The 22,328-nt window shown below is 37.9% G+C and overlaps 1 protein-coding gene across 1 annotated transcript in view; it reads left to right on the top strand.

The window, feature by feature from the left end:
* Window positions 1–22,328, top strand: part of LOC126235028 (guanylate cyclase 32E-like) — a 434,536-nt gene that overhangs the window by 397,985 nt on the left and 14,223 nt on the right. Inside the window, exon 20 of the mRNA XM_049943763.1 lies at window positions 5,861–5,972. Within this exon, the coding sequence (XP_049799720.1) occupies window positions 5,861–5,972 (112 nt within the window). The remainder of the gene's footprint in view (window positions 1–5,860; window positions 5,973–22,328) is intronic.

The following is a 22,328-nucleotide window of genomic DNA, read 5'->3' as shown; positions in this document are numbered from 1 at the left end:
AGTTCCACACTGTTGGTTGCTCCAAAAAGTGCTTGCTTATGGTCTGTCCGATACATATGCGGTTGGATAGAAAGTTTTCTAACAGACATAGAGCAGTATGTCGTCCTGAATGGGGTGACTTCAACAGAAACAAGCGTGACTTCAGGTGTGCCCCAGGGCAGCGCAATAGATCCACTGCTTTTTACAATTTACACAAACAATCTGGTTGATGGTATTGACAGTGGCATTAGACTGTTAGCCGATGATGCTTTAGTCTACAGGAAAGTGGTATCACACAAAAGTTGTGGACAAATCAATGAGGATTTGCAGAAAATAAATGTGTGGTGTAATGACTAGCAGTTATCTCTCAATATTAGTAAGTGTAACCTACTGTGTGTAACAAAAGATGAAAATCCCCATTAATGTAGGAGTACAAAATAAATGCCCAGTCTTTGGAAGCGGTAACATCCGTCAAGTATCTGGGTGTGACTATTCAAAATGATCTCAAATGGAATGATCAAATTACAAAAGTAACGGGCAAGGCGAACTATATATTGCAGTTTATTGATAGAATCCTGAAGCGATGCAGTCCTTCAACAAAGGAAATTGTTTACAATATGTTGGTTCATCCAGTATTAGAGTATTGTTTGTTTGTATGGGACCCTTACCAGTTGGGTCTGATTCAAGAGATTGAGAAGGTCCAAAGAAGAGCAGCGAGATTTGTGACTGGTACATTTAGCCATCGCGAGAGCATTAAAAATGTCATAGAAAGTTTGAAGTGGGACACACTTGCAGATAGACGATGCACTAAATGGAAGGGGCTGCTCACTACATTCCAAAATCCGATCTTCGCCGAGGATGTAGAGCATATATTATTACCACCAACTTTCAAATTGCGCAATGATCACCATTCAAGGATAAGGGAAATTGGAGCTCATACTGAGGCGTTCAGTCAATCGTTTTTCCCTTGCGTGATCTGCAAGTGGAACAGAGGGGGTGATATATGAATTTGGCGCAAATTGTGCCCTCTGCCACACACCGCTCGGCGGCTAGTGGAGTATATATGTAGATATAGATGTAGACAACGTCTATTGTCATCTTTACCAAAGCAAAGAAGATTTTCCTCTAAAATAAATATGACATTAAATTCTAATAACCGATCTAGGTCAAATGAAACATCCCTATTAATATTTTCTACTATTAAAAGTGTTTGATGGAATCTGATATTTATGATGTGACAGTTCACCTGGGTTTCATGTTTCACAACCTTACTTTTCGTTCTGGTTATACCAACTATGTAAACTCCAGTTACTGGTAACAGTGGTAAGTAATGTTCAGTCTGTAATGTGTTAAAGAACAAACTAGAAATGAGTGACACCTCACTCCCTGAGTCTATAAATATGTTAACTTCAGAAGTCTCCACAGTTCCCGCAATTACTCGTGTATTATCGGTTTCCGGAAAGCTTTTGACACCGTTCCTGACAAGTGACTTCTAATCAAGCTGTGTGCCTATGGGGTATCGTCTCAGTTGTGCGACTGGATTCGTGATTTCCTGTCAGGATGGTCGCAGTTCGTAGTAATAGATGGCAAATCATCGAGTAAAACTGAAGTGATATCAGGTGTTCCCCAGGGAAGCGTCCTGGGACCTCTGCTGTTCCTGATCTATATAAATGACTTGGGTGACAATCTGTGCAGTTCTCTTAGGTTGTTCGCAGATGATGCTGTAATTTACCATCTAGTAAGGTCATCCGAAGACCAGTATCAGTTGCAAAGCGATTTAGAAAAGATTGCTGTATGGTGTGGCAGGTGGCAGTTGACACTAAATAACGAAATGTGTGAGGTGATCCACATGAGTTCCAAAAGAAATCTGTTGGAATTCAATTACTCGATAAATAGTACAATTCTCAAGGCTGTCAATTCAACTAAGTACCTGGGTGTTAAAATTACAAACAACTTCAGTTGGAAAGACCACATAGATAATATTGTGGGGAAGGCGAGCCAAAGGTTGCGTTTCATTGGCAGGACACTTAGAATATGCAACAAGTCCACTAAAGAGATGAGCTTACACTACACTCGTTCGTCCTCTGTTAGAATATTGCTGCGCGGTGTGGGATCCTTAATAGGTGGGATTGATGGAGGACATCGAAAGGGTGCAAAAAGGGCAGCTCGTTTTGTATTATCAGGTAATAGGGGAGAGAGTGTGGCAGATATGATATGCGAGTTGGGATGGAAGTCATTAAAGCAAAGACGTTTTTCGTCGTGGCGAGATCTATTTACGAAATTTCAGTCACCAACTTTCTCTTCTGAATGTGAAAATATTCTGTTGAGCCCAACCTACATAGGTAGGAATGATCATCAAAATAAGATAAGAGAAATCAGAGCTCGAACAGAAAGGTTTAGGTGTTCGTTTTTCATGCATGCTGTTCGGGAGTGGAATGGTAGAGAGATAGTATGATTGTGGTTCGGTGAACCCTCTGCCAAGCCCTTAAATGTGAATTGCAGAGTAGTCATGTAGATGTAGATGTAGTCTCACTTGGTTCTTCCAGTAACATCCATTCTTTTGTAGATATTATGTGCATGAACTTAACATATTTGTTATGAACCAGGCATTTGTTATGAATCAGGCCTCCTAGTGTATCTCTACAACCTGGGCCCTGGCCCTGGATACAGATCGCACTGCGTTTTCCTCATTATTAATAAGCACTGGTTGGTTACCAAATAAAGGTACTACGTTACCACTATGTGCTCTGTTATTACTTGGCACAAATTCCTGTGAAGTTACTTTACCTAATTTCAAAGGTGGATGCTTCTTCTGATAATTAGCATTGCCATCATTTCTGTTGCACTGGTGTACTCTAGCTAAGTTGCCCTCATGTCTTTTAAAATTATTATTACTATTCCTTTTGTAATTCTGATTTTCACTTTGGTGTACGCTCTCGTTGTGGTTTTTATTTAAGGCATCAAGTGGGTCCACAAAGGACTAAAATTCTTCTATTGTTTTCCATACACTACATAATATATCTTTCATTGTGTAAATGGGTATTCGTCTTATTAAAATTCTCACTAACCCCTCTTCTTTTGTTGGCTTATCTAAGTACTTCACCCATGTTAAATGCCAGTGGAAATACTTTCCCATTGTTCCCCACGTATTATTGTAATACTTCAGGTCACACGAACCTCATAGTTTTTCCTGCGCAGTAGCGGACCAGTCTGCTCATGTCTGTGTATGTGCAGATGGATATGTGTGTGTGTGCGAGTGTATACCTGTCCTTTTTCCCCCAAGGTAAGTCTTTCCGCTCCCGGGATTGGAATGACTCCTTACCCTCTCCCTTAAAACCCACATCCTTTTATCTTTCCCTCTCCTTCCCTCTTTCCTGACGAAGCAACCGTTGGTTGCGAAAGCTAGAATTTTGTGTGTATGTTTGTGTTTGTTTGTGTGTCTGTCGACCTGCCAGCACTTTCATTTGGTAAGTCACATCATCTTTGTTTTTATATATATTTTTCCTACGTGGAATGTTTCCCTCTATTATAATCATATCCTAAATAAGAAACAGATAGATTCATGCCAGCATCACATATGCATGTTACATAAAATCAGAACTAAATATCACTTAGAGACAGAAGATAGAAGAAAAAAATAGTAAGTGGTAGTAGGGGTGGTAACTAGAGAAGATGGGAGATTGCAGCTTTCTCTGCATCAAGCAGGATAGATGCTGCATTTGCAGAGCCTGGTGTTCATAAACTGAGAAGTTAAGATTTTTTCAGAGGGAGGGTTGTGACCACAGAGTTTATAACTGTTGGTACTTGTGAAGTTTCCTGAAAAACTATTAGTTTTAATTCGTGAATTGCCACGTTCTGTGAAGATAAAGAAGGAATATGTGTTAATGGAACATAGTCTGGTTTCAGTCTAACCAAATGTTACATGTAACAAGTGACTCATAGTATCTGAAGAAGCTGACAAGATCAGTTGTAATATTTTGCATATCTCAAAGCCACACCATTAACAAATCCCTTGAGAGGTTACACCTTTGTTTTGCTGATGGCATTGCACTGTTTACCTGCAAATACACTTCAGCCCTCAGCAATGACAGGAAGAACCTAAAAGAGCAAGTTTAAAATCAGACCTGAAAAACTGTTATAGTCATGTACAATGGCCAAATGAAATAGGAAACAGTACAAATTGACAATTAATTGATATAATAAATTTAAGAGTTTTTGTATTTGGACAATTGTAGCTTACTGGATGGATGACTGACAGAAAGGAACGGCTGGTAGGATGCATCCCAAGGCATGAAGGAATCATCAATTTCGGTAGTGGATGGAAATGTGTGTGTGTGTGGGGGGGGGGGGGGGGGATGGCAATTGTAGATGGAGAGCAAGGGGTGAATACTTTAAGCAGATTCAAATGGATATAGGTTGCAGTAGTTAGTCAGAGATGAAGAGGCTGACATATGATATTATAGTGCAGAGAGCTGCATCAAACCATTGTCCTGAGTCTAACACCACACTAATATAATGGAGAAGTGTAGAACTGGAATTAAAATTTTAAAATACACAAATTCATCTCACATAAATTGAATTTAAACTATTTTATTGGAGACAAACTACACAAAACAGAAAAGATCAAACAATGGAAAATCCAGGATGGAATTTAACAATACCGGAGAAGGAAAGTTGCTATTCACCATATAGCGGAGATGCTGAGTCGCAATAGGCACAATAAAAAGATTCACACAATTAAAGCTTTCGGCCATTAAGGCCTTTGTCAGCAGTAGACACACATGCACACACATACACTCACATAAATGCAACTTGCACACACATCTGCAGTCTCAGAGTTCTGAGACCACACTGCAGTGTGCTGCTGTTCGTGCTGTCATGAAGTCTAACAAATCATTGCACAATCAACATTCACGTGTTGAAATGACATGCCTTTGCTGGTTATTAAACTGCTCCAAGATTATTTTTGCAACAGATTATTTGCACATGAGAAATTGTGCAGTTCCAGTTGACTTACTGCTGGGCATGATTTTTTTATTTTTATTTTATTTTTTTTTTTAATATTGGTCCATATTTAATTAAGATAACAGAGGGTATGTGAATTCCTTATATAATGAAGTAGTATAAGAAATAAAATTAATCTTCAGTAATTTTTGTTCAAGGATATGGAATCATTGGAAGGCAGTTACGCCTGGTGGTCTAGCAGTAAAGTGCTTGCCTGGAAACCAAGAGGTCACGTGATTGAATTCCAGTCCAAGGATTTTTCAGTTTTTGTTTTAACCTAGCCTCCACCCCTCAACAACGTGAGGAGTTGCCAGGAATTACACGTGGCTCAAAGTCCACAGTAAACTGTAGGTCCTCTGTCCTGGTTAGGTAACTGGCATATTTTGGGGGCATGCAAGTCACCAAAGTGGCATCCAATTGTAAGACTTGTATCAGACCACTGAGACACACTAAGTTATTACTGTATTGGAAGGAAAATTTTATTTATTAAATTACTTAATAATAATGGAAAAATCTTCACTAATCTTCTAACCATTGATAATAACCTGTAGTTTTAAGAAAAATAACCAAAAAAGTAATCAAACCAATTGGCATTACTCAGATTGAATGTATATAGCTGCAGCTGTGGCATATGCTTATAAGCTGTACTCATTGTATAAGTCCATTCATGAAACAACTCTTAAGTGTTGGCATATTTTGTATCACTCCTTCTTTATCACAATGTTTATTTACACTGTAAGAGCAGTTTGTGCCTGTCAACTGTACTTATAAAAGTCCATTCGTGAACTATTCCTAAGGGTTGGCATTTTTTAAATATCATTCAGTCATTATCATAATGCTTATTTGCACTTTAAAATGAGTTTCTACTTGTTTCAAGGGAAAAGGAGAGATGAGGACATACTGGTTGCTTGGCAAGGAACCTGCATGGCAAATGTCACATATACTTGATGAAACACATGGTTCCTCATACAGCAGCATCAGTTCAGACAGTAAGTTGTTAAGCTATTCAGCAAATAGGTAACTAAAATATTAAAAGCTTGTAGTAGTATCTTGGGATCCGAATGTCAGTACCAGTTACATCTGTGTGTCTGGTAATAAATGGCAGGATTCAAAAATACATATGTAAGTTCTAGTTATTCTTTCCCAAGTAATTTTGTGCTCTGTCAGCATGTTGTGAAAATATTGGAAAGATAAGGTCAGAAGAGACAAACATCAAGTGTAACTTCAACTAGTAAATATAAAAAGGCAATAATAACATTCTGCATGAAACAAGAAACAGCAAATGCAATAGGCATGTAAGAGTAAAGCTATTCGGCAAATATGTAACTAAAATACTAAAAGCTGATAATTCCTAAGGCTCTGAATATCAGTACAAGTTGCATCTGTGTGTCTGGTAATAAATATTACCAATTTATGGAACCATTTAAAGTTTGCTGATTATTTTAACTGTGTATATGCTCATAATTATTTGCATGACAAATTGAGCTGAATGTTGGAGAACTTTTAACTTTCCTTCTCAAATATTTTGAAATTTACAAGATGTAAATCAGCTTTCTTGAGTTTAGCACCAGTACAGTGTTAGGTAGCAGCCATGGAAGAGGTATGGGTCAGATCTTGCAGGAAAAATTAGGTGACAGATACCAGATCACAAGTATTTTCATGCTCAGTGCATGTCTTAGCCAAGTGATAGAGGATGTAGGATCATTGTGCAAGGTTTTCACAAAGCAGGATCATATTGTGGTAGTGGCTGGAGCAGGAAACAGTATTGATAGGTATCAGAGCTACAATATTGAGTGTGACTTGGTAAAAATAGCATATGCAACAAACCATACTACTGTTGGCTTGGTTCCTGCTTTCATGCGGTATGACCGGCCCCAACTGAATACCTCTGTCAGGAGGGTCAATAGGGATCTAGATCAGTTGCTTCGGGTGGCTACTATGTCAGGCATAGGTTTGGTTTCTGTTGATGGTATTGGTAGGTGGGACTTCACAAGACATGGCGTGCATCTCAGTAGGAAAGAGAAGGGTAAACGATTTGGGATGATAGCAAAATCTTTAAGGGGGCACTGAAACTCATGGGAATACTTTTTTAGGCTAAGATCAGTGTCCAGTCGCCCTACATTTATTTAAATTAAGCTTAATGAGAAGTTCAGACTGGCAGATATTAGAGCTGTGAAGATATCACAAGATTCTCATAACAGTACAGTGAAAAATAATGTTAGTATGTCACAAGATTCAGCACATAATGGCACAGTGAAAAATAATGTTAATATATTGCATCAGAATATCAGTGGACTAAAAAACAAAGAAGATGAGCTTCTTGTTTGTTTAGAAGATTTAGAAACTGAGGGTGGAATAGATGGTACTATGCCTGTCTGAACATCATATAGTCGCAGGTATGGAAATGGTAAATGGAGGTGGATATAAGCTTTCAGCACATGTAAGTAGAGACACTATGGAGGGAGGAGGAGTTGCCATATATGTTAAAATCAGTCATAACGTGAAAAATTTGGAAACTAAAAAATTTTGTGTAGAGCAACATATAGAAGCATGTGCACGTGAGCATAAACTAAATAATGGCACTGTTATAACTGTAGCCGTGTATAGGTCGCCACTGGAAATTTTCAACTATTTTTGAAAAACTTGGATTCTTTGTTGTGCTATCTGTCAGACAAAGGAAAGGAAATTATTGTTTGTGGGGATTTCAACATAGATTTTCTGAAAGAGTCTGATAGAAAGCTTGTCCTTGAAGTATCAATCAAATAAAAACATTTCCTGTTAAGAATGGTCTGTCTGATCATAATGCACAGCTAGTTACAGTATATGATATAGCTCCATAAAGTAATGCAAAACAGTCCTCCAAAATAGTGTGTCCCAGTAACGATTTAACTATTCAAAATTTTAGGGAAAGCTTGCAACAGTTAGACTGGGATGAGGTGTACAGGGAACATGATGCTAATATAAAATTTAACCTATTTCATGACACCTTTGTAAGTATATTTGCAAACAGTTTCCCTAAGAAAACAGTGAAATATAGTTGTAAGAAACCATCTATAAAGCCATGGCTTACTAAAGGGATAAAAATATCTTGTAAACAGAAAAGGGAAATGTATCTTACAGCTAGGAAGAGTAATGATCTCAAAACAGTGAAACATTATAAAAACTACTGCACTATATTAATAAAAGTTATTAAAAAGTCCAGAAGTAAGTGCATTATGTCTGAGATTAGCACATCTGACAATAAAATTAAAACAATTTGGAATAATTTGAAAAGGGAAACAGGGCAACTGAGAGCACAGGAAATCTTTATTTCTGTCAGACACAATGAAAAGTTTGTTAACAAGAAGTCAGAAGTAGAAAACATTTTTAAGTGTTGTAGAGAAAATAGGATCCAGTTATTCATTAGAAAATGCAAGGCAGTATATGGAAGAGGTAGTACCTACGCAATTTGATAAAATTGAAATTCAACCCACCTCTCCTACTGAAATTAGGAAAATAATAAATTCACTCAAAAGTAAAAGCTCACATGGAATTGATGACACTTCCCACAGAGTACTAAAAGCTTGTTCCCAACAAATAAGTATGATTCTCAGCCACAAATGTAGTAGCTCACTGGAACAGGGCATTTTTCCAGATAGAATCAAATATGCTATTGTTAGACCGTTGTATAAAAAGGGGATAGATCTGGTGCTAGCAACTACTACCCAATCTCACTTCTGACAGCTTTATCCAAAATTCTTGAAAAAGTAATGTATTCAAGAGTAGCATCACATATTTGTAAGAATGAAGTACTAACAAAAAGTCAATTTGGTTTTCAGAAAGGCTTTGCAACAGAAAATGCTATATATGCTTTTACTGATCAAATATTAAATGCATTAAATAACTAAACATCACCCACTGGGATATTTTGTGATCTCTCAAAGGCTTTTGATTGTGTGAATCATGAAATTCTTATAGATAAGCTTAAGTATTGTGGTATGAGTGGGGCAGTGCACAAATGGTTTAATTCATACTTAATAGGAAGAATGCAGAAGGTTGAAATTAACAGTTCAGATAGTCTGCAAATACCAAAAGAGTCCTCTAACTGGGGGAGGTAGCAAGAATGGTGTCCCACAGGGTTCAGTCTTGAGTCCCTTATTGTTATTAATATATATTAACGGCTTGCCACTCTATATTTATGAAGATGCAAAGCTAGATCTTTTTGTTTGTGATACGAGTATAGTAATCACATCCAAGAAGCAAGAATCAGCTAAGGAAATGGTAAACAATGTCTTTCAGAAAATTATTAAGTGGTTCTCTGCAAATGGACTCTCACTAATTTTGACAAAACGCTCAATATCTGTACAGTAAATGGCATAACACCATTGATAAATATAGACCACGAACGGAAGTTTGTTGCTAAGGCAGAATACTCAACATTTCTGGTTGTGTGCATTAATGAGATATTGAATTGGAAGAAACACATTGATGATCTGCTGAAACGGTTAGGTTCAGCTACTTATGCTATTAGGGTTATTGAAAATTTTGGTGATAAACATATCAGTAAATTAGCCTACTATGCCTATTTTCATTCACTGCTTTCATATGGCATTATATTTTGGGGCAATTCGTCATTAAGAGAGAAAGTATTCATTGCACAAAAGCGTGTAATCAGAATAACAGCTGGAGCCCACCCAAGATCACCTTGCAGACATTTATTTAAGGAACTCGGGATATTCACCGTACTTCACAATACTTATATTCACTTATGAAATTTGTCATTAATAACCCATCCCAATTCAAAAATAACAGTAAAGTGCATAGCTACAACACTAGAAGAAAGGATGATATTTACTATTCTGGATTAAATCACACTTTGGTACAGAGAGGGGTGAATTATGCTGCCACAAAAATCTTGTCATTTGCCAAATAGTATTAAAAGTCTGACAGATAGCCAACCAACATTTAAAAGCAAATTAAAAGAATCTCTGAATGACAACTCCTTCTACTCAATAGATGAATTCTTAGGTATGAAGTAGTAACTGGAAAAAAATTGTAAAGACAACTTGTGTTAAAGTGACACGTTCCACATCATTATGACATGTCATATTCATTATCTGAGGAACAAGGATTAATGTGTGTATGTATGTACAGGAAACATGATAAAGTCTGAAAGCCATCATGGGAATGTATTTCATTTGTGTGGCTGATAATATCATTGTAACTGTATTTTATTATTCCATAAATAATGTGCAGACAAGAGGTACAGTACAATATAGGACAAGTCAGCATTGTGATATTATGGATAATACAAAATGATATGGTGATAAATGTGATGTGGATTACTGTGGTGACATGGCATGGTATGATCAAACAAAGAGGGAAAGCAAACAAAAATTATAATACACTACATTTATCAGCAACGTATGAAGGTCTCTTACAGTTCAACAGTGCAGTTCATACATTTTGCACATTAACATCACACAGAAATTTCATATTTATATTATATTAACAAAATATTTTTCTATTTTTATTTTGTTTTAAAATATTCTATTTCTGTTTAAGCTTAAGTCATGTAAAATTTAAATTTTACCTTCATGTTGCAAGTAATTCTTATACAATATAGAAACATTTCAGCAGAGTAATTTTTGACAGATGTTTTATATTATTCTATATCTGTTTTTGTAACTCTTAATTAAACAACCTTTTTCTTTTTTCCAGAGATGCATTTCGTCTCAGTGTTAGGTGTGTGTGATAAATGAACATATCCTGCTTTTACCTTGTATTGAAGGAAACAAAATTTTTCTTTGATGGTGTGCTTCCGGGTATAGCTGAACTATTGATTCCATTTGGGTGCTATATGTGGGTGTGTGGGTGTCTATGTGTGTGTACTCAGTTTGAAAAAGGAGTCATTGAAAAGCTAGCAAAGTTTTCTGTCTTATTTGTCTGCCTTTCATTGAAATAAAGAATTTTTAATTTACTAAAAATAGGTTAGCAAGAGATTTGTGACATTACAGATTCCATGATTCTTATAATTTACTGGTGCTTGAGTGTCCCCAGAAGATAATACTATATTGCAGCAATGACTCTTCTTGAGTAAAGCATGCTTTTTTTTTTGGGGGGGTTGCACACTGAAACAGCAAATGAAATTTGATTTACTTATTTGTTGTACATGCTTGTTGCATCTTAGATCATCTTGAATCCATTCAAAGATATTTTGTGAGTTGTGCATTTTAAAGTGTTTAACTAAATAGTTGGTGCTACTGTGTGGATGTTCTGTATTGAGCAAGAGACTGAAAGAGTTTCTTAGTATTTAGTATAAGGTTATTTTTCAGTGTGTGAGCTGCACTTCTGAATTTCACTCTGGAAATATTCAGTAGATCTATATTTGATCCATACATTGCTGCCATATGTAAATTTCATATATTTATGATAGGAGCTGACTGGATATAAATAATTTATAAAAAGCAGGAAGAGTTTCTAAAGTGGAGCTTTGTAGGACACTATGTTTTAGATTTTGTTCTTCAAAATAACTGGGAGCTATACTACTCAGTTACCTGTTTTCTGGCCTACAGAAACAAGTTTCTTTCACTGATAGGTGGTCACCTAACTCCCAAATGTTCCTGTTTACTCAATAGGGTGGTGTGATCTATAACACCAAATGATTTTTAATGGCAAAGTATTTTTCAGATTATATTTGGTCTATTTCTGTTAGGGCTACAAAGGCAAAAGGAGCAGTTTGTGTCAATTTACTTTCTTTGAAGCCATGTTGGTGGCATGAAAATATATTTTTTCCCTATGAAGTTCGCAAGTCTTTGTTGCCAAGTCCAGCATGCAGTGTGGGAACATCCAGGCTTTGCTTCTCTTTACATGATGTAGTACTAATCAACTCTTCTGAAGAGATTCATCATGTTACAACTGGTTTGCATTATATTCAATTAGTCATCTCTTGAGTTCTTCTCTTGATTGATTGTCAGCTGTCAGAGAAAATGGAAGAAAAACAAACAATAAGTAGTAGTTAATACAACTTATTGAATCATCTTGCAAGATACTGAAAAAAATACCTGACTGTTTTTGCAACATGTTAACCTTTGAAAAAGTGATAATGCAGTTAGTCTGACTGATGAAAATCTAAATAAAACTTGTACTTATCTCTGCACCCTATTATTTTATCAGTGTCTTATGTTGTATGAACTATAATATATTGTACATTATGTAAATTATTACTGCATTACTAGAAAGTTTAAATGTAATTACAAGCAGACACACAATGATTATAACAATATTAAGAATGTCGTTTCATAGACCTGCTCTCTTCCTCTGCTGGCAATGTGATTAAGCTGAAGGATTTCACATAAATAAGTGATGCACAAGAAGTAAATGGTTTACACGATACACAAGAAAAATGATGCCACCCCACTAATAGATGCTCTCCATATTAGTATTCAGCACACTAAACTCACTTGTAATATTTGAAAGCAGATCTACAACTAAATCCTGTCATTTCATTTTGTTCCATGCAGATTCATCCTGTCCATTGTCTGCCACAATTCATGTGTGTGTTAATGTCCATATATTTTCTGTGTTTTCATAGGGAAATCCTTTTTCCTGTTACATGTAGGTTATGAAATCATGGAGCAGTCACTGAAAAAGGAGTGGGCAATTAATACCTTCATAGTGTTAAATGAAATTTCGGATGTAAACAGAGCACATAGAGCCATAGTGTTTTTCAAAAGTTTCCCACTAAAATTGTTGGAGTTAAAACTTCTCATGACAAGTTGTGAATTAGTCATATTGCAAGCACTGAATAATTGCCACACAAAAGCATCTGCTTTGCCACAGTGGCTGGTAACTAATGATGAACATACATAATGCAATTTGAATTTTATATCATGGTTTACAAACTCTGCTTGCTCTATTGCAGCATCAGTTACATACCATGGACATATAAATAACTCAAAATAGATGTTTGAGATGATATGAAGTAGGATGGCCATATATTAATTTTAGGGAAAGTGTATGGCAGATACTGATTCATTGGAAGAATTTTTGGTAAGTGTAGTTAACCTGTTAAAGCAATTTCTTAGTAAGTGCTTGTACAATCCATTTCTGAGTAGCATTTGAGAATTTAGGGTCTCTATCTGATTGGGTAACTTCAAACAATGTCCACCTCCATAGCTGAATTGTCAGCATGTCTGAGTGCCATGCAGGGGGGCCCAGGTTGAATCCCCAGGCAAGGAGGGAGGGGGGGGGGGGATTTGTAGATGTAATCTGTTTGGGGACTGGGTGTTGTGTTGTTCTCTTCATCATTGATGCACAAGTCGCCGAAGCAGCATCAACCCAAAAGACTTGCATCATGTCGCTGAATACCCCAGATGGGGGTATCCTGGTCAAACATGCATTTCATTTCATTTTACTTCAGACAATATAGCAGAATCAAAGACAATGCAGAATTCATGATGGACATTATAGGTGGCAGTAGATGAATCATCTGAAGAGGTTCTACTAGAAAAACAATTATCCTCGCAAAAACTTACTGATGAAACTTTAAGTCTGTTATTTACTAGTGTTTCTGCAGTTACTTGCTTTCCTTCTTCAGTCTAAGAAAACTACTGGTAAAAATTATAATACTGAGAGTATGTAAGTAGACACTGAGGAACTGTTATTTTTCTTGTGGTTTTTTAAAATTATAATAGAAAACAAGATGAATATAGGAGGTAAAAATGCTTTAAATGCAGATTGAATACTGTTTTAACGAGAACAGAAAGCAAGATGAATACAACTGTCAAAAACATTTTAACTGCAGATTGAACACCAGATATGTACATATAGGTGGAAATGTAGATTAGCAATTGATTAGCACCTTACAATTAAAACAGCCAATTCACTGTTACCAAAGCAGTTAGTTTGGCAATTTCAGATGATTTGAAGCTAGCACTTTAACTTACTATTTTTTTAAAATCATCTTGTCCATTGCCATACAGAGAACCTGATGTAGAACCTAATAAACAGAATTTACTACATAACAGACTAATGACACTCACACATTCAAACAAAGTATCTCATGTTTGAGTAAATGTGCTGATACAACACATAGATTAGAAAGGTTAAAGAACATTTGAGACAGAAATGAATTGTCTATTTATCAACCAGTAGAACAGAAAAAGTCAAAACAAATTAAAGGAAAAAACTGCAAAAAATTGAGGCACTGGAAGATGGCAATGGGATACAAGGTAATTTTGGGATAAAGAATAAATAATGGATTTTTTTGGTGAAAGAACACAAACACTGTCAGTAATGTCTGAATAAGATGCACAACATTAATAGAAAACAAGAGAGATGAAGACTGTAGTGAGTAGTGAAAGAACAATAAAGGAAAAAATAATGTAAATTAAGATCAGCTAAACAGCAGCACTACGTACCTGTTCTGATCTGTGAGGTTTCGTAGCACTGGCACTGGGAGGAGTTGCAAAGGATTCAAGTGGTATCAAGTATCCAGACTTTTAATATGGGGTGTTCAAAAAGTCTCTCCTCAGTGCCGTATGATTGTTAGCTACGCATGCCGTATGCTGCAGTGAATATACTGAAATGAAACTCAGTGAAATACAAGTTATTAATTTATTGAATATTCATTTTTACTTACAAATTTTCACATTAAATGCTGAAAGTGTCCCCCTTGTTGTTGAATACACAATTCAATTCATCTAATCATGTTTCCAAACACAAGCTCTAACATTTCTTCTATAACAGAAAACAGAAGCAGTGAAAGTGGATATTGCAGTTTTCAGTTCATTGATGGATTTTGCACGGTTTTTATAGACAGTTGCTTTTGCTGTAACCCAGAAGAAAAAGTCAAATGGTGTTAGGTCAGGTTATCATTGAGGCCAAAGCCCCTTTGAAATTATGTGATCACCAAAAATATCAGCAAGCAGTGACATTGAAATGTGAGCTGTATGCATGGTTGCATCATCTTGTTGAAAATAGCCGTTCAGTATTTCACTTAACACAAGTTCTCCTATGAATGGGTACAGAATATCACTGCAGTATCATTGTGCATAACCCAGGCAGGCGAACAATCATACGGCACACATGGCTAACAATCATACTGCATTGCGGAGAAACTTTTTGAACACCTCGTATTATGTATCATATCCTGCAACTGGGTATTTGGTGTTTCTGGTATAGTGTTCCCCACATGGAGAGCCACATAGAAATATAATTTTACAGCTCACACTCAGCAAACAAAGGATATGATGTTATGAGTTTCCCATGATTCATTCTAATTTACAGTTTAGCCATTCTCACTCAGTTAATCGCCCTAAACAACAGATATTTGCTAACATATAGATGCTAGAAGAAGCAATCATATCAGGAATACATGACATGATCATATATTTCAACTTTATTTTAGCTGTAGTCAGAGCTGCTCCTCCATTTATAGCTGACCCCTGATCCGACCACTCACCCCTTGTGGTCTAGCCAGCAGTTATACAACAAACTCTCTCATGACTGGATGTCTTGCCTGTACATAAACCTTCTGGGTTGTATGGTCATGCTCCATGAAATTTCTCCAGTTCTTATGTTTTGTTCAAGGCTGTGCTGGACATCCTCAGAGTTGGCAACACTCAGTGAAACCACCTCTGATGATGTCCAGTGCAACTCTGAACATAAAGATAGGAATTGAGAATTTTCATGGACCATGACCGTACAACCCAGAAGGTTTACCAGCATTTTTTTGTGCCATTCATGCCCAAGTCTGTGTGCATGTCCAAGTCCTTGTCAGCAACTGTGATCACTTGTGGTCAGATTAATGGTGTCTAATGTCTTTTTCACCAATGGAGTGGGTGCCAAAGAAACGTTACCTTCATTTTCGTCGTCACAAATCTGTTCACTGAGTGCAGGTTCCATTGCTCCTGCAGAGATTTGAGCGTGATATCCCGTGACTTGCTGGCTTTGTAGCCAGCATTCCTGCTGATCAGGTTTTTCCCAGTTTGATTTCAGTCATATCCTTAATGATTCTGTCCCAGAATCTGGGTTTCTGCACAAGGATTTTTCTCTCATCATACTTCCAGAGGGGGCTCAGCTACTGCAGATGTACTGGGATGTCTCAGCCTAGAGTGGAGTTGGTGTTCTATACATGAACATGTACTCACCAATGTATAATGTGCTACACTCACAAGGGATGTTGTATATACCTGGCTTTTATAAGCCTAAATTGTCCTTTGCACTGCTAAGCAGGCTGCTTGTTTTGGTGACTGGGTATGCCACATATTGAACACTAAATTTCTTTATTTCTGCTGATCTTTGCAAAGACAGTCCCTACTTAGTCAATGTTGCTAATGCCTTCCATTTGTCCTCTTCTATTTCTTATTTTTACTTGGAAACTGATTGCCATAGTGTTCAGTTTGGGCTGTGGAGTAGCCATTTCTGTGGAAAACCTCTCATAGATGAGGAAGTTCAAAGGACAAGCTCTCTTTGTCAGTGGTTACATGCCATATGATCACGGTCTTCAAGACACCACTGTTCTGAGCAAGATGGTGGCAGCCCAAGTGTCCCAACTGCCTTCCACCTCACTAGAACATCCAAGAATGGCATTAGTCTTTCTTTCTCCAGTTCCATGTGGGAATTTGATGTTAGGACAGTGTGAGGTCAAATGATGAAGAAACTCATTGAGCTTCTCCATTCTATGAGACCATATTACAAATATGTCATCCACATCATGGTAGAAATAGTTTGCTTTGGAAGTGGAAGGGTTCACAGCTGTTCCCTCAATGTATTTCATAAACAGATTCACCATCACTGGGAATAATGGACTTACCCATGGGCCACAGCTTTGGTTTCATCATAAGATTGTCCCTTACATGAGCAAAAGGAAACTGGTGACCTATGTTTCCGACTATGATGTGTAATGGGGTACCCTTATTATGCACTTTTGGTAACCTATACATTTAGATGGGACTGCAGCCTATAGCCATAAGTTCTTGATGGTCGTCTCTGGAAATCTTGATGCTTTTAAGTAGCACTGTTGTCCTCTTGTTGTCCTTGTTGGTGGGGGGTCGCTGTCACCTCAAGATATCATTACAATGAAATCAACATCTCAATCAGCTTACGAGTGGAATTCATCTGGTGGCAGCTTACTGAATAAATGTTCATCTTTTTCTTTACTGTAGTGTTTTGGTAAAGTTTTTTTTTATCACAATGGTGATTTCTCATGCATTGTTCAGTCACACCAAAAAACATGAAAGGCTGCACAAGTAAAATGGTAAAGGTCATAAAATTGAAAAATTTTATGCAGATATTTTTTTGGTTAGTATCATTACTGAACCAGTACGAGTGATCCATATTTGAGATAGTACATTTGTGTATAAATCTTATGAATTTAATAATAACCATCATTATTTATCTGTCTCGTAAAAATATGTGTGGAGATTTATGAAATATTAATTGCACATTTTTTCATTTCCTCTTTTGATGATACAAATTTTGTAACTTGTGTTTACATAATCTGAATAGTGGTAACTGTGAATAAATATTTCAAACCCATGTCTGACAATCTAGATTTACCTTTTTCATGATTTGCCTGAATCACTCCAGGCAAATGCCAGATGGTCCCCTTGAAAGAGCATAGCCCATTTACTTTCCTGTCCTTCAAACAGTTCAAGCTTGTTCTCCATCTCTGATGACCTCATTGTCAATGTGACATTAAATCCTAAACTTCCTTTCTTCCTAAAGGAAGAATTTTAAGGCAAATGATCACATAAAGTCAGGCTTCAAACTTTTAAGTTGGAGTGTTTTACCACATGAGCTACCAACTAAGAGAGACATTCAGTGAGTAATGGAACAGCTTTGTTTCTGTGCCAATTATGGTTGAAAAAATGTAGAATTTGTTGTCGGACAGTGTGGAGTATCCCTGCTTCAGCCCGTATAGTTTCATGAAGTTCTGATACGTGGAAGCACTATAGGTAGCCTTCAAATGTTGTTTGTAATGAGGTGCATTCCAACAGAGAGCTGTCATTGAGATTCTTTTGGGGAGAACCCAAATGTCACAGATATTCATAGGTACTTGCAGAATGTCTGCAGAGACCTGGAAGTGAACAAAAGCATGGAGAGTCATTGGGTTAGGTGTCTATTATCATAGCAACAATGTTGCCCGATCTCCCATGTGCTGGCTGGCCACACACAGCTGTGACCCTTGTAGTGTTGGAATGTGTGGACACTCTCATTTGAGATGATTAATGGGTCGCAATCAAACACCTCGCTGGAAGTGTCTGTTGGTAGTGCTGGCACACTCATCCACCAGTAGTGCTGTGCACTTGTTCACTAGTTGGGGTACTCAAAGATGTGCGTCCTCTGGGTTCCTCACCACCTAACAGAAGACCTTAAAGAGCAATAAAGGACCATCTGTGCAGAATTGCTTGTACATGATGAGGCTGATCGTGACATCTTTTTGTCGAACATTGTCAGAAGTGATGAAACATGGGTTCATCTCCTTGAACAGGAAACAACACTGGATGCGATTGACTCAGAGAGAGAAAGCAATATATTTGTGTGGTGAGGGGGGAGGGGGGAGCTTTGAAAACAAGAAGGATATGATTTTCCAGTTTGCTTATGGTGTCAAATTGACCCCAGTGGTACTAGGAGGGTTAAGAGGTTCAATGTCACATTTTTTTAACTGTAAGTGTAAATTAAGAAAGTCTGAGCAGCTAGCTACATAGTTCATTAAGGCATCAGCATCCATTGGTGGCATGTCAGGAGGGCAGCAAGCTGCTATCTAGGTTTCTGTCAGCTTTTATAGTTTACTTCTTCAGTTAGTCTTGCTAGGATGAGTAGGATGTGTGCATGCTGTGGGCAGATGCAGATGGAGCTGGTGTACCCAATGCCGTGGATCTGCCTGGCAGGGTCAGTGGCAGGTGGTAAAGCATTTGTGTTGCTCAATGTGGAGGGCCAACCAGTATGGAGGCTGGCCATCTGGCTTCACCTACTCACCCTGTGAGAACAAGTAGCTGTTCCTTCAGTGAGGTCTGCACAGGTGTACATGGCTACAGGTTTGCAAGTTATTGTGCACTCTAATGTTAGGCTTGTTGAGGAGCCCCTTAGTGAGGTAGCATTCAGGGCTGGAAAGAAAGCCAAGATAGCCTTGGTATTTCTCATTCTAGATGTGGGGGAGGCTTTGCCTATGGCTGTTGAGCATGCAAAGTGCAGTCATCTGCAAGTTGTGGCTGACGTTGGCACCAACGATGCCTGTCACATGGGTTCTGAGGCCACCTTAATTTGGACAGGTGGGTGGTGGGAATAGTGAAGGCTGCAGGTCTCAAACATGGGGTGCAAGCATAGTTCACAATTTTTCAGGGGAAATGTAGGAATCTCCTTGATAGGTCACGCACAGGTGAACTACACAAATCAAGCAGATACTCAGGTAGCAGACTACTTGTGGAATGCAAATGGGATTTCCTGGCTTAGGTGGTATGAACTGTGAATTTACTTACAAAACCTTTTCTTAAGAATTTTTTTAGAAACAGATTTAAAATTATAATCACAAAGCACCCTCTAAATATCAAGTTACAATTTATTCAGAGGGAGAAAGAACAAATTTTTTGACAGTATGAGCTTTCGGGCTGAGAACCTTGCCACTCCCTTTTCACATGGCTGTAGTAATGACCATTCACCACAACCTCTGAAAGACTATACTAGTGCAAATCTGCAACACACCAGATTACCCTAAACTAAAAAATTTTAACAACTCACACAAGCACATAAACTATGTACCACGTAGGAGGGATGGAAATGGTACAAAACACTCAACTTGATTTTTTAAAAAAGGTCTTATGGTGGAAGGGTGGCAACTTTATATATTAAAATGACCATTTAAATAAAAATCCATGAAATGCAGTCTTACATAAAATATACAAGGTTGGCCAAACATACTCTACATTACACATATACCGCCTCTCAAGATGATAGGCAAGATAAAAACATATTTCAGGAATAAATTTGTTAACACCGAATCTGACAAACATGACAGAGGCAGCTATTAATGTACAGCAGACAGACAGAGAGACAGACATACACTAACTGCCTAACAAATGTGGACGGGAGACAGACGAGCAAGCTGGGGACATGAGATTGACCAAGAAAACAAGTAGAATTTAACAAGTAAATGAAACGGCATGTCACGAATCACTTAACTTCTAATAAACTGCAATGTCTGGCGAAGACCTGGAACAGCAACCCCAAAACGCTCTCCCGAACCGTCCACTGCCAGCTGCTTCAACGGACGCAGGAAGGCGTGCCGATCTCCCATCTCACGGCATCGCAGCTCAACCCGGCCAGACCGATATCGTGGGTTGACTCCTGTTGCTCTCATGTCGGCCACGAAGCCACTACCCCTTGCTATACGGCACAGCCCACTGGACTGACATGGCGACCTCACATGCGCCGACGCTCGAGACGGACAAGTCATCTTGTGTCCCAGTGCGCAACCGACCTTCCGATCGATCCAACTGCCAATAACCATTGCCTGAACAAACTCGAGCAGACTAGCAGCCTAACACATACTAGCACTACGGATGACAGACAGACAATGACTGCCCCACACTGACCAAATGACCAGACTCGACACCCAGCGAGCTAATAGCGCCCCTTAAATGCATGTGAACAGGCTACCTTTCCCCTTTCCCACCAGAGGGAGAAACAGAAGCTGCGATTGCCACAGCAGTGCCACCGCCAGAAATGGAGGGTGACTGCTTCACACAACACGCAGTGGCGTACTCTTCAAAACAGCAATTTTTACCACGGCTCATGGTAGTTCAAGATACTCCAATGAACACTTTCCAAGATGATATGCAGATGGCAAAATCAGACTGTGTTCAAAGTAAAGACACTTCAACTGACAAAATGTTATCAGTAAATTGTTGAAGTATTCATAATAAAGTTCCCAAATTTATTGCCCTCTGGGGAAGTTCTTGCATTCAAATTATTCTTGAGCTCAAGAGCTGCCTGAAACTCAAAGTAGAAAGCTCTGGGATACTTAGCAAGTCGTGGAACAATATCATAAATACAGATTAGATGCTGTAGAACGGGACGTTTTCATTGCAGTTGACAAAAATATTGCCTCTATTTAGGTTGAAATTGAGTGTGACAGTGAAGTTATCTGGTCACATATAAAAGGTCTAGATGAAATCAAGTTAATTGTTGGATGCTTTTACTGACCATGCATTTCTGCTGCGACAGTTTTAGTCATTCAAACAAAGTCTACAGTGAATAGTGCATAAATATCCAGATCATGCAGTACTAGGTGGAGGTGACTTTAACCTATCAAGTTTAGATTGGGACATCTATGTATTCATTGCAGGGGCTACAGATGGACAGTCTTGTGAAGTACTTCTGTAAATGTTTTCGGAAAACTGTCTTGAGTAGGTAGTTTGACAGCCCTCACGCAGTGCAAATGTTTTACACCTTCTAGCTACAAACAGGCATGACCTTATTGACAGTGTTAGCATAGAGATGGGAATTAGTGACCATGATGTCATCAAAGTGACTATGGTTACTAAAGTTGATAAATTGGTCAAAAAGCCTGGTAGAGTGATTCTGCTAGAAAGAGTAGATAAGCAATTGTTAGTATCTCACTTAGACACTGAAATGACATCACTGAGTTCCAGTAAGATGGACATAGAGGAATTATGAGAAAAGATTAAATAGATTGTAAATCATATGGAGAAGAATGTGCCTAGTAAGTGGGTTAAGGATGGAAAAGATCCACCATTATTTAACAACAAAATTCAAAAAGTGCTGAGGAAGCAAAGGCTGTTGCCCTCTTGGTTAAAAAGAGAATGTGCAAATGACAACAGGCAAATGTTAGTAGAGCTTAATGTTTCTATAAAAATATCTATCCACGAAACATACAACAGTTATCACCATTGTACCTCACTAAAATATCTGGCCAAAAACCCAAGAAAATTCTGGTCCTATTTAAAATCGCTAAGCAGGTCCATGTCATCTACCCAGTCAATCGAAGACCAGTTTGGTGCGGCAGTAGAAGACAGCAAAAGGAAAGCTGAAGTTTTAAATTTCATGTTTAAGATATCATTTATGTAGGAGAATTTTACAAACATACAGTTCTTTGACCATTGCACAGATTACCTTATGGAAGACATAGTATTAGGCATCACTTACATAGAGGAACAACTGAATGAGTTGAAAACAAATGAGCCACCAGAGAGTACTCTATGAAGTTGTCCCCTTACGTAGTCTACATTTATCATGAATCTCTCACCCAGCGCAAAGTCCCAAGCAATGGGAAAAAAGTGCAGATGACTCCTATGTATAAGATGGGTAAAAGAACAGATCCATAAAATTACAGATCAGTA

This window comes from Schistocerca nitens, chromosome 2, assembly GCF_023898315.1.
Source record: "Schistocerca nitens isolate TAMUIC-IGC-003100 chromosome 2, iqSchNite1.1, whole genome shotgun sequence".
In the NCBI taxonomy this organism is placed as follows: domain Eukaryota; kingdom Metazoa; phylum Arthropoda; class Insecta; order Orthoptera; family Acrididae; genus Schistocerca; species Schistocerca nitens.
Note: the sequence above shows the minus strand (reverse complement) of the source record. Positions and strands in the feature narration are given on the sequence as shown.